Genomic DNA, 15,765 nt, shown 5'->3' on the forward strand with positions numbered 1-15,765 from the left:
GAACCGCCTAAGAGACATCAGTGGATTCTGTTGGCAGGTGTAACTGCCTGACTTTCCGTGCATTTCTCTAACTCCAGGCGGCCCCGTTTTGTGGCGTCGCCGCGGGGGGTTTCGTCGCATCTGCCAGTTTTTCTACTGTCTAAAGAGAAACTGGTGCAAAAAGCATTTTCACGATCAAGGTATTTTTCTACACGTCCATACACAACGAAGCGTCTGGCTCAGCTTCACAAGTCTGCATTACCCATTGGCGCAGCTGACGGCGACGAGAAAACGAAAACGAGGGGAACCAGGCAGATACGAAAAAGAGATACACACAGCAACAAGAAAAAGACTGCCAGCTCTCATTCTTCCTTTCCAGTCTGTACTGGCCGAATTCCTCTGTGGATCTTCTCTCTCACTGCTGTGAGTCACCCTCAGCAGTCTCTTCTGTTGGCCTCTCTTCCGATCTCAAGTGGCTTTGTTTTCCTGAAGCTTTGTTTCCCTTGTCCACTTTCCTGTCCACATCGTCGCATTTTCAGATTTCAGTGTGCCTTCCCAGTCTTGGTACATTTTCGTTTTTCTGCAAATCATCCGAGTTCGACTTTGTCCTTGTGTTGCGGACGCTCTTCCTCGCCCCGGATTCGCCGCTTCTACACATTTCCTCTCTACGCTTCCCCATTCGTCTCTCATCTCAGCATTCTCTCTTCCGCTCGTTCAGCTGCCCAGTTCCCCTCTTTCTCTTTCCTTCTCCTTCGTCCTCCGCAAGTTCTTTTCTCTCTGCAGCTTAAGAGCCGCCCACCCCACCCAGCCTCAACTTAGTCACCAAAGTGCGTTGGCGGCATTCCTCAGAGACGCTGTGTGTGGAAGGCGACCGAGAGAATCTACGAAGGATTCACCGTTATCTCGCTCTCCCAACACCGGAGAGAAGAGTTGAGAGTCTTCCTCCAGAAAGCAGCCTCCGGCGCGTTCGATGGAGTGACGGTCTCGGGTGTCTTCCCTGAACATGTCTGTTTTTCTCTCGCCGTAACAGCTCCAAGCAGCAGTCCACGAGGTCAGGGGCGTGAGCTGACAGACCGGGCAAGCGAGGCTCTCTCTGCCCTTCTCACATTCATTCACTTCCTCGCCAGCGGCTCCGGCGTCTGCATGCGTTCTCCCCGCTATCGCCTTGGAAGTCTCGGCACACGATAGCTCCCCGCTCTCGGCCGCACCGACGCGGAGGGTGCGTCCCAGCGACCGCGCGCGGCGAGGAGACACGCCGGCGCCAGGCCAGCGGGCGGAGACACAGCGGGGAGCGGAGGTCAGCTCGCGAACCCCGAGAGCGACGAGCGGCCTCGCACTCGAGCTGCTAGGAAACTGAGGATCGCCTTCTTTGGCCGCCAGACTGCATGCAAGGTGGGCCGTGTGTCCACAGAAGAAGGCGACAGCCGAGACCGCCTGTTTTCGGTGTCTCCGAGCGCGTCCCGACAAAGGCCCACCCGACCACGAAGCATCCCAGGCAGAGCCTGGAGGAGGGGCGAGAGACAAAGGATCTCGTGAAGGCGAAGAAGAGACTCCTGGAGACACATCGGAGACAGCCGGCAAGGGCAGAGCAGCCCCCTGGGGCGCGCGAGGTGAACATCGCCACTCGACCCGGCAGCCTGGCGGGGAATCGACGAATCGCATGCAGATGACGCAGCGCGTCGCAGGCGGGAGAAATAGAAAAGGCTCTGTCGTCTGTCTCCCCGTCTCATCTGTCTCTCTGAAATCCTGAAGGAGACCCTGCGCTCTACGCGTCTCCTGAGAGAAGGCCCTCTCCCCCTGCGGTTTTTCTCCTCCCCGGCGCCACTGTATCTTCTTCGTTTCGTCAGTGGTTTCGCTGTCCTCTCTGTCTCTTCGCGTCGCGGGGCTCGTCTCGTCAGGCCTGGCGATCATCGCGGCTCCGAGCCCACTGGGCGCTCCCTTCTTCACTTCTCCGCCGCGCGACATTCTCCGACTCCAATCCTTTGTCTCTTCGGAGCCCGTCTCGTCCTGCGAGGTGTCTCCGCTTTCTCGCCCCTCGCCCAACGGCGCCAGAGCGTCTTCCGCCACTACCCGGCCCCGCTCCCCAGCCTGAGGCGAGCCGCTGCCCCACAGCCACCGACTTGCGCTGCTTTGTTTGCGGCTTCGCCCGCTGGAGCCCCCAGGGAGAAGAAAAGAGCGAAGGAGACTCTGGTGTCGCTTGCGTTTCTCGTCCGCTTTTCCGTGCCCTTCCCCATCTGTCTCCAGTCTTCCACTGTCTCCCGCTCCCTGGCCGTGGTTGCTCTCTCTGTCTCTCCCAGTCGGCGTCGCGCCCGCTGCAGAGTCCACCGGTCCCGCGCTGTCGTCTTCCGCGTTCAGGCTCCTTGTGGAGGCGTTTGACTCTCTCGCGCAAGTTGAGGAACGAAGGCCTTGCGGCGCTCGGTAGCCGTTGATGAGCGTCTGCGCGCCGCGGCCCGAGCGTCTGTCTCCATCCATTCTGAGGGCCTGCGCCCTGCTGCCACCGCCCACTTCATCCCCGTCGCCTCCGGCGTCTCTCTGAGGCTCCGAAGCCTGCCCCGTAGATTCACCAGCATCCAGCTCGCCTCGGACTTCTTTTAGTCTCTTACGAATGGCCTCAATGAGCTGTTGCGTCTTCTGTCTCTCGCTGTCTCGTCGCTTTTCGACCGTCACCCGATGCGCACTGACGGGGTCCGTCTGGCCCGCCGAGAGCCCACAGGCTGGGCGGGGACGCACGGCAACACCACGGCGTCTCCGCACAAACAACTCGGCAGTCAAGCTCCGCAAGTCGCCTTCTTGACACTGTTCCGCCGCTTCCCAGAACTCATCGCAGAGTTGCCGCTGCTCAAACAGCAGGGCCAAGCGCCTCTCCAGCCGCGGCACCAAACGGAGTGCATGCGACGGCAGTCGCTTCAGAAGTTCCAGAGGCGCAATCGCTGCAGCGGCTCTCGCAGCCTCTGCGGCAGTCGCTTCCAAAGTTTCTCGGCATGTTGAGGGCGACAGTGGAGACACACACGCTGGTCGAGAGCTCGGACCCAATCCTCGTCGAGAGGCTTCTTTTGGCCCGCGTACTCCGAGGGGTTCCATAGGCTCGCCGACGCCTTCTTCGCCTCGCGACAGAGGCGACATTGGCTCTACAGAGAGAGGAAGATGTCCCTTCGCTGGAGTGTGCTCTGGAGGAAGGCCAGCGCTTTCGGATTGCTTCGGCCTTTCGTTTTCCCCGACTCCGAAGAAGCAGCTCTGAGCCTCCTCACCTTCCTTCGGCCGCGATTGTGAGGCGACCCGCCAAAACTCGTCGAGCGACGGCGACTTGCCCCTTTCGTCTCGCGTCGACATGCTCCCGAACGGCAAGACTTCGTCCAGGGCCTCGGGGTCCCCACCCGCGGCCGCATGTGCCCGAGAATAAGCCGAAAAGGCGGCCAAGTGGTCCTCCAGCGCCCCCAGCAGCTCTGTGATGTAGCAGGGCCTCTGGACGACGGCCTGGACCAGCATCTCCCACACGCGTCTGTCCGCGCTTTCCCAGGCGAGAGCGACCGCCGCTGGGACGTCTGCTAAGTCCTCAAGGAGCAGATGAATCGCCTCGGCGTACCGGCCCAAGCGCCCCAGAAGAAATGCCTCGCAGTGGAGAATCGCAGGCGGCTGGCGCGGAGTCGCAGAGCTCCAGTCGGGGACAACAGCCGACAGAGAAGACCTCGAAACGCTTCTCTGCGGCTCTCTACACTCTCCCGAGAGACGGCCCCAACAGCGACACACCGCCAACGCTTCGTTGTAGTCGTAGCCGCCGTCCGCGGTTTGCAAGAAAGACAGCAACAGATGGGGCGCGAACCTTAGGAAGAGCCGAAGCTGAGAACAAGAGAGAAGAAGCACTGGGTGCAGAATGCAGAAAGAGCCTCAAAGCATCACATCCCGGCTGCCACAAGTTTAAACTACTTGCACTTTCTCTGGCTCGCAGGGGTCACTGAGAACTGAGGACCAACACAGACTTTCCCCCCCAGACTTGCGCGGCTTAGCCGTTCAAAGAAACAGCTTCGTCTTCATCAAGGAAGGCTTCAGTTGGCATAACTATGACGATTGCTTCACGAGCACAAGCGACTGTCCTGGACGTTTCAAGACTTCCTGATTTGTTCACGAAAACACACAGAGAATCGCCGCATGTGATGTTGCGTTGGAAAGAAAAAACGTGAGCCAGCCAGATGAAAAAGGCGTCACGCTCGCATCGGACTCCCGCTCTCTCTTTGTTCGCTTATTTCTGACCGCTCTGTGTAGTTCGTTTCTCATTTCGTTTCCGCCGACCTCCCACCGCTGTTGCTGGCCTCTCTCTATCATGGATCTAAACATCTCCCCCCCATCCGCCCTCCGCCCCCCATGCAGCGTCGTTTCCACGGTGGAGACGAACCTGGAGCGAGTAGTAGGTCCTGGTGGCCTCAGGACACACCTGAAACAGTTCCTTGAGGTACGCATGCAGCCAGAAAGGCGTCTGGGCCTGTTTCAGCGCCTTCACAACATCGGGGATGCGAAACAGGAACGACGCAGAGCTGGCTCGTCTTTCGTCCCCTGGACCCGCCTCCCGCTGGCGAAAGGCTCTTCCGCAGACGCGTTCGCCGTCGCTCGAGGCTCGCTCTCCACTGGGCACTGCACCGATATCACGTCGCGCGCTCGTGCTCCCCACACTCCCCCGTTTTGTCTCTGCCGTTTCCTCCCCAAAGGAGGGGAGAACTCCCAGTCCTTCGCCGCCGCCAGTCAGCGGCGAGTCGTACGCGCCTTCGCCCTCGGGAGTCCCTCCAACTCGAAAGGTCAGAAGCTGAAGCGTCTGTGGGGCACTGAGACGAAGCAGCTCCGCTGCTCTCTCAGGAACCTTTTCAAGTGTTGCCTCTGCAGCCATCGTCGCAGCCTCTTCCTCGAGACGCATCGTCTCTTCGGCAGACTGCCAAGTCGACAGGGATCCACTGTGTGGAGTCGACCTCGGCACACAGCCGAGGCCGTCGCCGGTTCTGTCGGCTGCGCGCCTCGCGAGCCCTGAAGAGGACCGGCGCTGAAGAAGGCTGGAGGCCTGGGTGCTGCCTTCGCTACCTCGCTCCTCCCAGGAGACACGACCGGGCCGGAGAGTCGCCCCGGCGTTTCCTTCCGGAGACGCGGAGACCGCGAAGGAGAGACGGCTGCCGACGTCCAAACCTGTGAGGCTCGATCTGTCGCTCTGGTCAAGAGAGCCGCTGCCCGCCGTCGAGGCTGTCGGGCGTCGTTGGCTGTTGGCGAGCGAACCTGCCCTCGCGCTCGCGACACGAGCTGCACAGCTAGCCAGGAAAGCGAAGACATCGGGCGACCGGAGCCGCAGAAGCGCGTCGAAGGTCGCGTCGAAAAGAAGCAGCGCCGTGGCCAGGGAAGCCGCCGCTCTCATGAGCAAGGCGACCCTCGTCGTGTTCCGAGTCCTGGAAGAGAGAGCTCGAGACGACATCTTCTTGCCCCCCTCCCTCGAAGACGGCACGTCATCAACGAGAACGGCCGAACAGAACGCCGCACAGTGCGACGGACTGACAGTCCCCTTCTTTCCGCCACCAAGCCCCGAACCAGCGTCCCCCAGAACGCATGCAATTGCTTCGGCTGCTCTGTCCCCACTTCCTAGGGCTAGCCGCATCTCCGCGCGCTCCTTGGACTGCAGCTTCTCTGTCTCCGTCGCCTGAGCAGACGGAGGAACACTCGCCGGATCCTGGCGCTCCTCGTTCTTCTCTACATGCACTGTCCGCCCAAAAGCTGAATGGCTTTGCGTTGCGTTCCGTGGCTGCGTCTCCGAGTTGGCCCTCGCGACCTGTGGGGTGTGCGGGAGAAGAAGAGAGAGAAGGGATTTGCTTTCAGAACCGCACATGTCAAAGAAAGACTCCTCCCCGGTCTCTTGCTCGGCGAGCTTCGCTTGTGTGAAAGAAGGCAATTCGATATCGGTGATCGGAGCCATACCGAAGACGAAACAACGCAGACGGTTGAGAAGCCGCAACGCAGTTGCTGTTGGCAGCTCCCAGTGGTGGACAGCGTAACAGAACGCGGCTGCATACGCTGTTGACGTCGAGGAGACAGGGGTCTCCGAAGAAAGAGACACCTCCCCACGCACTTCTGCGGCGGCACCTAAAGAACCCTGACCTCCCCCTGTAGTCTTGTGAACAAGCGCAGGGTCCCCAGTTCTGTCTGTCGCTTCCACGTTGTTCGTCTCAGGAAGCAGAGAGTTCTCTTTCCCCTCCTCCACACAAAGCGAGGACGCACGACAGCGCCCGAGTTCTGAAAGCCTCGAATCCAGTAAAGACGCACAGTTGGGAGAGAAAAGGCGAGTTTCTTGTCGTAATTGATCTCGCACCGCAGCGCATCCGTCCGCGTCTTCCGCAACTGTCTCCCCGTCCTCGTGGGTCCCGCCTTTGTCCCCACACGCCCCGGGTTTGGGCGCAGATGCTTGTGGCGGGCAGCAGGCCAGCAGAGTCAGGAGGAGCTCGTAGACGGCGGGAGAAGGAGACTCTTGTTTAGAGGAAGAAGAGGCGGGGGAAGGAACGAAGAGAATCAGAAGATGTAGGGCCCCGACAGAGTGGAACAGAAGGACGAGGCGGACCCAAGCCTCTGTCGGATCTTCCTTGGTGATGATAAGGGGAATCAGAGAAGCAGCGAGAAGCCGCCTGCCAGACGCGAGCAACTCGACGACTACGCGGCTACAGACAGCTGCCTGGAAGCTCGCAGACACTCGCCCTGAAACGCGAAGGACCTCAGATAGCCACAGGGGTGAACGGCGCCGGCTTGGAGACAGCAGAGCCAGTGTTCGGTCGATGTCGTTGCGAGGCCGAAGCTGAAACCACACGAGGCACGAGAGGAAAAAATTCGCATGGAAAGCATGAGAGTGGAAACGGCAAGATAAAACCTGAGTTCCGGAATCGCATGCGCCGTCTGATCAAGAAACGTGTCTCGAGATTCAACAACATCTGCAGCCGCAAGCTTTTTCTCCAGGGCAATCAATTCACACGGGTCCCACTCAAAGCCATACGCGAAACATGACACGCACAAAAGTCGCTTTCGTTACAAAGAAAGAAACAAACTCACTACGGCGAATATACCAATGGATACGCAACCGCGAATCTGGATCTACACATATGTGTCGACCGACCTTTACAATCTCCATATCAACGCAGGCATCCGCCATCTTCTGAATATATATATATATATATATATATATATATATATATATGCATATGTATATATACACATGAATGTATGCATGCACATGAAACTGTATGTACATGTATAGGTGTGAAAGCGAGTTGTGAATTTGTTGCCATTACTTTGTCTAATTGCCATACCATCCAGAGGAAGGCATCCCTAGCGAGCAAGGCCCCTTCGAGCCAAGGGGCGTTGGCGAGGCGTGTGTGTCGCAGTTGCTCAAGTCCTCCTGTTGCCGCAGCCAGTGTGTCGTCCGTTTCGATCGCCCTGTGTCCCCGTCGCGTTTTTCTTTCATCTGCATCACCCTTCACTTGCGTCCGTTTGCCCTCAGTTTCTACTCGAAACCGGAGCGACTCTGCAGCTTCCGTCTCGAGAGAGTCCGGGTCCAAGGCTCCCGCGGGCCCCACGTTGCGCTGCAGCGACTGGCCTCCCTCCTCATCTCCGAAAAGATAAAGGGGCTCCACTCGAACAACGTCGCCGTCTGTGTTCACAAAACGGATCTGAAGCCGTCGCCGAGTCTCCGAGTTTCTCTTTTCTCCTTCCGGAAGGGTCACAGCGGCGAGCAAAACTCGACTGTTGCGTCTGATCTCGGCGGCAGCTTGCTGGCCCTGTTGGCAGGAAGGTCCGTCGCTCTCGAGAAAACCAGAGGTGTGTGCAGAAGGCTCACTGGCTCTTGTCCCTTCGTCCTTCAGGGCGGTAGCCCAGCTGCAGGGAGACAGCCTCCCCACTTCCTCGCCAGGTGTCTCTTCGAATTCATCAAATACTCGTGCGCTGCCGACAGGGGCCACAATCAAACCCACCAAGGGCGACTCGTCGCAAAACGTGAGCGAGAAAATTACCTCCGCGAACTGCAGAACGAGATTGCCCGAGGTCCCTGTAGCGCCTTGAACTGGACTCTGTCCGACCGCTAGTTGGGCTCCACTGACCTCGAGGCCCGAGGACCCACTGGGCGGTCCCGCTCGGTCCACCCGAGAAGAGCTGCGTCCAGTTGCGTTCTTCGCGCTCTCTTGTCCCCAAACCCCGGCGTCGGATCGCCGAGTCTTCTGGCCCAGTCCAGCGGCCTCAGAAAGCCCAAAAGTCCTGTTCGCCTCCGCCTCTGGAAACTGGGGGTCCAGCACCTCCTGTGAACGAATGCAAACGACGCGCACCAGAGTCGGCCAGGCGATACAGAGGACATCGTCGGCGGCCCAAACGAGGTGACAGGGCTCCGCCGCGCGGGCGCCGGCCGGTCGCCCTTGGCCCCGACGGGGTGCTCCATCTCCCCGGATCTCGAGAGGGGAGTGCGAGGAGACCGCCAAGCTGTGGCCGTCCGACGCGGGTGGAGAAACTTTGGGGACAAAGGTGACTTTCTGCTGCATGTCGACATCCAAGACTTTGACGCCGAGGGACGTCGCCCACGCAACCAGCGACCGGCGCCACGAAACACTCACCACGGGGCCCTCGCCCGCGTGAATGAGGCTGTTGGAGGAGTAGAAGAATCCACGCCGATGGAGCACGAGGCGACCATCCGCGCTCCCCCAAATCACCGCTTGCCGAACAGGCGAGACACAGGGTGCAGCTGCAGCTGGGGGAGCGGCACCCGACTCTGTCGGCAGCGCAGAAGACGCCCGAGATGCGAATCGGTGAAAGAGTGACTGAAACTTTTTGGGGTTCGAGGGCCCCCGGGCCGCCGTAGCGGCGCCGAGCGCTTGTCTCCTGTTGTCCACGGCGAAGGCGCTTGAACCGTGGGCGTCCGTGCCGTCTCCATAGAGCGGATGAAGCGCCACGGAAAGAAGCGGTTGAGGAAAAACGACGCACCAGAGAGGCGACACGAGGAAAATCTCCGAGTTCAGAGTCTGGCGAGTTCGCTTCGCGATCCGCCCCTCACCTGCGTCCTCACCTCGTGGCAGGTCCGAGCAGGTTTCCTGGGTTTCAACTCTTCCATTCGCCGACACAAAATCTTCTCTGTCGCGGCTCTCGGCCTCGGCCACTCTGCGTGTCTCTTGGGTCTGCGAGAGAACCCCGTCTTCCACGGAACGCCCTCTGTCTCGTGGGTCTCGCCCACCCCGCTGGCCCTTCTGCTGCTGGTCCTCGACTCGCGCTGATTCTGAGCTTCCCCCCTGCACGCATGGCCGCTCCACGGGATCCTCGGCGACAACAAAGCGGCTCGGCTGGCTCGCCGCCCGGTGAGAAGCCGTGGACGAGACGGAAGCTTGCCCAGTTCCCAGAGACGCGATCGAGTCTCCGCGAGCTGGGGGCGGTGGGGGCGCCACGAAGGCTGCAGGGAAGGCGGAAGAGGAGCCGAGGGAGGCTGCAGCGAAGGAAGAAGCCACTGACGCCCTCCAGCCATGAGCCCCAGATCCGACGCTTGAATTTCGAGACGCGCGAGGAACCTTCTCTTTTCCAGATCCGCTGCCTCCTCCACTGCTGGCCACGGACGCTGCACAGGAGTCCAGAAAGCGCCCTTTCCCATCGCCAGCGCTGCGCCCAGCGACCGAGGGCGACGGAGACAACTCAGAAGGGGACTGCGTTTGCGGCGGCGACGCGGGCACCTGGTGGACGAGCAGACGCCCATCTAAAGCTGTGGACGCCACATGCTTTCCTACGAGGTCGGAGGAAACTGCAGAGACTTCTGCGGAGTGACCGAGAAGCAGAAACATACATCGTGGGTCTTCTGAGGCGCTCGAGGCTTCTGGCGCAGATACTGAGCCCCCCCGGGCTACGCCCGCGCTCGCCGTTTGCTGCGCAAGGCCTTGGAATACAGAGGCGCCGGAAAGGAGACACTTCGAGGCGGCGCCCCCGTCGTTGCCGCCGTCGAGAACCCTCGACGCTAGAAGAGAAGGAAAGAGAGGAAGCGGAGACGCCCGCGAGATTGCTTCCTGCAGTCGCTCCTCGTGTCGAGAAGAGTCCAAGCAGTCAAAGACGAGAAGAACGCCTTCGGAGGACCCGACAATGCCCCGCTGCAGATTCTCAGTCACTGCGCAGGCGGTGATTTGGAGGGGACGGTCCACTTGTGGGGTGTAATCGGTTACCGTCTGAGAAGCTCCATTCCCTGCCCGAGTACTGGCCTCGGAACGTGAATTCGTCTCCATTCCCTCGTCTTCGCATCTCTCAGCGTCTCCTTCTTCAGTGTTCCCCGTCTCTCTCGCACAACGTGGTTCTTGCCGGAAATCTACATCTTCGACATTCTCCCTCTTTGGACGGCTCTGCTCTGCTCTGGTGCCCTCGCCTCCCCTCTGGTCCACGCCGGTCGAATCGCCTGACTCTGCGCGAGCATTTTTGGGGCCCTCTCGCCCTCGCCCTGCAGTCTCTGACACCTGAAACGCGCTGCGAGCCTGACCGAATGCTCTGTGTTTCTCTCGCTGCATGCGCCGGTCCAGCACCCGCAGCGCCTGGACAACTCCCTTCGCTTCCTGCGCATCGAAGGTCGCGGAGTCGACCTCGGAGAGACTTCCCGCCTTTCCGGATTCAGCTTCATGACGGTCACCCCACACCCCCGCGGTCTGGTCGGTCTGCCGTTCAAGTGTTTTCGTCCCTGGGGCTGGTGCTCCATCTGCGTGGTCTGGCGAGGGCGCGGCACAGCTTGTCTCTCCCCGTTCTCCCACCGACGAGACTCGAGCTCCGCGGGCAGCCGCTGCTGAGGCAGAGAAGCTGAGTGGGTTAGCGACGGAGTCGCACTCCCACAAACGGTTTAGGAGGGAGAGGCGGAGCAAGCCGTCAGCCTGCGTCTCGCGTGACGAGGGACGCAGACACGCCACAACGCCTTCGCGGTCTTGCTCTGTCCACGGGGGCGAGACGCACGTTCGAAGCTCCTCCTCATCGGATTCCTCCTCTTTCTCAGAGTCATCTTCGCTCGGAACCTGCGAATCTTCACTCATCCTTCCTGTCTTCTCCTCGGCTTCTGGCAGACCTCCCTCTCGTGTTAACTCGGTCGCTCCATCCCTCGCGCTCCGTTCCCCGTTCGCCTCTGTCTGAAACGGAGCAGACAATTGAACTGAACACCCGCCTGGACTCCCGGCCGACCGGTCGCCTTCACCTCGACCAGTCTCCGTCGAGTTCTCTGGAGGAGCATCTCGCGACTCATCGTTTGCTTCGCTCTCTCTGTGAAGGAGACGCCGGCCCTGAGCGGCGGCGTTCTCTTCCAAGGCGTCGTTTGCCTTGTCAAGTCTCTCTGAGTCCAGCGCACAGTCGCCCCGTGGCGTCCGTTTGCCCTCTGACGCACCAGAGAAGCTGCACGAAGCAGCGCCGCGTTCAGGTCTGACATCTGGGGCGCCGCGAATCAGGTTTTCGACATCAGGCATCGCGGCAGCGAGATTTGCATGCAAGGCGTTGAAAGAAAGCTCCGGACGATTCGCTTCGGAGGACACAGTCGCTGAGGCGGTATCCTTCCCCGGCCCCGTCTCTTCAAGATTGTCAGCTGCGCATGAAGGATCTCCTTTGTCGCCTCCCTCGGAAAAAGAGGCAGGCAAGTCTTCACTCGATGATGTGCGCGACGCGAAGTTGCCTTGTTCCACGTTTTGCTCCTGCCTGTCCTCACCACTCTTGTCTTCTTCATCTGCCTCCCCACCACAGTCGGCGAGAGAGACTACCTCGAATCCAGAGGAGGCAGAGGCCTTCGAAACGCCGTTCTCTCGGGGCGACACCGATCCTTCGTCGGTGGCGAGTGACTTTCGCCTCTCTCCAACGGTGTGAGCTGCTGCCTGTGCATGCGAGAAAGAAGCAGGCACAGGAAGGGGAGAGGAAGACGAGCGTGGCGAGGAAAGAGACATCGCGACCGAAGAGCCTGCACCCGAGGAAGGTGGAAACGAGGTTCCCGCTGCCTCCTCTCGTGATGCCTCCCTGTGCTTCGTTGCCTCCATCGGCCTTCCCGCTACGCATGCATGGTCACTGAGGTGGAAGACTCCCTCTGGAGACGCAGGAGAGTGAGACCCGCGCCCAGAAGCAGCTGCAGCAGAGAAAGACGAGGAAGAATCCCCCGACAAAAACGGGGGAGAGGAAGGCTCCAAAGACGAGGGTGAAGAAGAGTGTGAAAACGAGGATGCAGCACAACCACTAGACGAAGAGAGACACGACGATAGAGAGGAAGAGGCCAGAGACGGAGAAAGGAAAGAACCGCTCGAGTGTGCGAGATGTGGGCAATTGATTCTGCCGCCTACTTCGCAGTCTGAGCTGGCAGCCTCTTTTTCTCCACTGGCGACATCCTCAGCATCCCGATCAGGGAACTTGATGTCTGCCCTTTTCCTCTGCTCGAAGTCCAAGCCTGCCCCGGAGGAGTGGCCGGCGGGCTGCTCGTTGTCTGCCGGTATCGAAGGATAATGCTACACGTTCGCAGACTCGTGAGCCATCTATTTTCACTACGTGGAGACGGAGCCGCATCGAGACCGGGGTCCGGGAGGAAATAAAAGAAATTGAAAAAAAACAGAAACCTATCTCGAGGGATCGCAGAGACAGATTCAAAGAAAACAAGACGGAAATGAGCGGGAAACTGCTGGTCAAAACTCAACTCGCGAAACACGGAAGCCTGACACTGCGAAACAAAGCGCGTACCCGAGTGTACAGACACCTGAGCGCCTTGCGTCTGAGCTGCCGCGGCGACTACGGTCCCGGTTCCCCTTTACTTTGCAGAAACATCGTTTATCGACCAGGCGGTTCGAGTGTTGTCCCATCGTACGTTTGGCCGCGCGGAGCACAGCCTCTCCTTGGCATCGCACACTCCAGCAAACCGACCCGGATGGACAACTGCTGCGAAGTAGAAACACGGGAGGCGTCAACCCCTGGAAGAGCAGCTGAGTCAGGATACTTTTTTCAGGTTTCCAGAGAAAACACGGCATCCCAATCATCATATTCAAAGATAATTCTAGTTAAAAAAAAATTTAGACAAACGGCATGTGAAGAGTCTGACGACTCGACAGGCACTAGAGATAGCGTGAAAGCTCTTTTGCTTTCCATGACCGGAGGAGCTACACATTAGATTATCTTTGCGGGACCATCCGAATGAAACGGGAGCTTCAGAACAGAGCAACAGTCAATTGCGCCTCGCTCGAACGTCGCGTAAAATCCGAGTTTGAGAGCACATACAACGGCACAACAGGACCTACGGAGGAAAGAAACTCCGAAAGTGCATGTGATACACACCGAAGGGTCTGAGTGCGTGGACAGAAGGGCCGGCAACGAAAAAACGCTTGCCTTTCCAGTGGTGCGGCTGTCTCCCCTCTGTGTCTGCTTGCTCTAGGCTCTACAGCACACGTTTTTCACAGCCTCTGTCGAGCTGTCAAGGATTCTTCTCCATCCCAAAGTCCCGTCCAGCGGCTGCGGACGGTCACAAGTACTCGCCGGTACTCAGTGGGTTTTCCCCATGCTTACAAAGCACGTGAGAAACGGCCACCGTCCAAGTGCTCATTTAGCGGAACGCCACACGTTACGTCCAGGAGAAAAAAACTTGAACTACAGGCGAACGAGAGACGGTGGTTTTTGGCTGGAAGGGCTGCCTGCAGGCGGGAAAAACTCGCCACTCGGAACCAGGTAGAGCAACGCGAAATTCAGTGCCCCTAGGAAAAGGTCGACTACGAAAAACGGAAGCTGGAGGACGAAAAGAAAAAACGGCGTTACACAGAAGACGGAATACAGAGCCGTAACAGAAGTTCTACATGCCGGTACGAATTCAGCGCGTGGAATGGCGACGAGACATCGGGAAATGCGACGTTTCCAAAAAGGCAGTGGCGGCAGCTTCTTCTATAGTCAATTTTCCCCTGTTTGCCAGCGACAAATTGAAAGGACGAGGTCCTGTCGTTCCGTCCCCCGATTCTTTGCTGTCTGTCAGAAGCGATTTGCAGGGGAACTCAAAATCGGCCTTCTTTTCTCTGGGGCGCAAGGCTTTCCTGCCGCTCTTTGTCGCGCTGATACTGAGGAGCTGCTCGCGTCTGCTTGTTGCTTCTTCAGTCCAGACTCTTTTCCAGTTCTCTTCTAGAATGTTGTACGCCAGACCTACACGTCTCTGTGTCGCAACCACAACGTAGCAATACCGAGCTCAAGAAACCGCGTTTCCCCTATCATTCTGCGCTTCTCCCGGCGTGCGATCATCCGGGGGCCAGAGAGTCGGTGTCCGCTTACCACAACTCTCCTATCAGAGGTTCCCTTCTCGTCTCGACTTTCTATTTCATTTCCTTTCAACGGGAGGCTACCTTCCCCGTGGTCGTTTGAACTTTTAAAGGGATCGCTAGAGCCACCCTGAGTTTCGTCTCTTTGTTGACAGAAGCAGTCGAGCGTCTCCCGGGACACCGAGCTGCTGGTGACGCAGATCGACTATAAATATCGGGGATTGCTCCTCTTAGAGATTGCGTTTTTTAGAAACAAAGGAAGTCTAGAAATTGTACAGGATAGTGGAGAAAACGGAGTGAAGTCCCCCTGTTTGGCGTTAGGGTTGCTTCTGTGTCTTACGGACTAAGGTGCCCTGGAAGCTCTTCACTAGAACTGTCCATTGTGCTGCTCGAAACTAATGGCACTTTTTGTTTGAACTGGATGAACACCACAGGCTTACTTTCTGCTGGAAGAATGCTCCGTTGCCTGCTTCTTGATTGAATCATTTAGAACCGCGACTGTACCACAGCAAACCAAAGCCTACAGTCGCACACGTAGCTTTAACTTGTGTCTTCAGAATGGGGGCTAAGAAAGGATAATGAGGCTGATGAAAACTCATGGAGTTTCCGAGTCAAGCGAATGTTGTTATGTCAGAAATAAGGAAGTGTCAATGAGACTGCGAGAGACTGAAGCGGACGAAACATACTACCAACACTTCCGTACTAAACACGTTCGTGCGACCAAGCGCTGTCGAAAAGGAAGCTTTGTAGATAGCCCCTTACCACCATTGCGACACCAACAAGGGAAACTGGTGTGTTTCCGTGGTTTCCTCTCCGCTAAACTCTTATGAAACAAGACTAGGGCGAAGTCGTTAGTCCGATTATAAGTAGTCGTTGATTTCTTCGTCAGATCGCTGCGACCTCGCAGTAGACTGTTCAGCAGGCCGTCCAGATAACCACTCGGTCGCTGCAAGATTCAGATCGTCAAGCAACCAGTTCATGGATGGTACGTTGTCCAGCTGGAACCACTACCGAATTCAGAACAGATACTTTCAGTTACTAGCGAAGAACTCCCAATACGATGGTACTTACCATACTGGAATATGAGAAGTCGTCCTCTGTCGCTGTTAATACGAGCGATAACAGTAATTCATGTATTACGCATTCCCTGGAGACAGTGTGTTACATCGACATCTATTGTTATTCTCCCGACATCGAGCAGGATGCAGTCGAATTGTACCCAATTTCGGTGTAGTCTCCCAGACCCTGTGTATTCACGTCGAGCGGTCTTCGGTGCTCAATCTATGATTCTAGCTCCATATTGTACCGCAATTCTAGGTTCCCCAGTTTGCGCAGAACAGACACCTGAAGTCTGCCATGAGCACGCGTCTTCTGGTTACACTCACAGGTCTCTCGAGTGACATGTCACAATTGGTCGAGCGGTGCAAATTCAAGTGTTTTCCGTTGTCGATTGCATCTATCGCACGACGATGTTTCTTGATTCGTCTACCCTTCTTTTATCCGGATAGACAACGCTGTCCTCATATCCTAG

At 58.0% G+C, this 15,765-nt stretch overlaps 1 protein-coding gene across 1 annotated transcript; it reads right to left on the bottom strand.

Annotated features, from left to right (window-relative positions):
- Nucleotides 1-99: 99 nt before the first annotated feature.
- TGME49_224270 (hypothetical protein) lies at nt 100-14,035 on the bottom strand. The gene is made up of 3 exons (XM_018780041.1): nt 7,299-14,035; nt 4,370-6,790; nt 100-3,816 (listed from the first exon to the last, which is right to left on the bottom strand). The coding sequence occupies exons 1-3, from the start codon at nt 11,994-11,996 to the stop codon at nt 799-801; spliced, it is 10,137 nt and encodes a 3,378-aa protein (XP_018635935.1). The 5' UTR covers nt 11,997-14,035; the 3' UTR covers nt 100-798.
- Between the last annotated feature and the right edge of the window lie 1,730 nt (nt 14,036-15,765).

Source organism: Toxoplasma gondii, chromosome X (genome assembly GCF_000006565.2).
Source record: "Toxoplasma gondii ME49 chromosome X, whole genome shotgun sequence".
Lineage (NCBI taxonomy): Eukaryota > Apicomplexa > Conoidasida > Eucoccidiorida > Sarcocystidae > Toxoplasma > Toxoplasma gondii.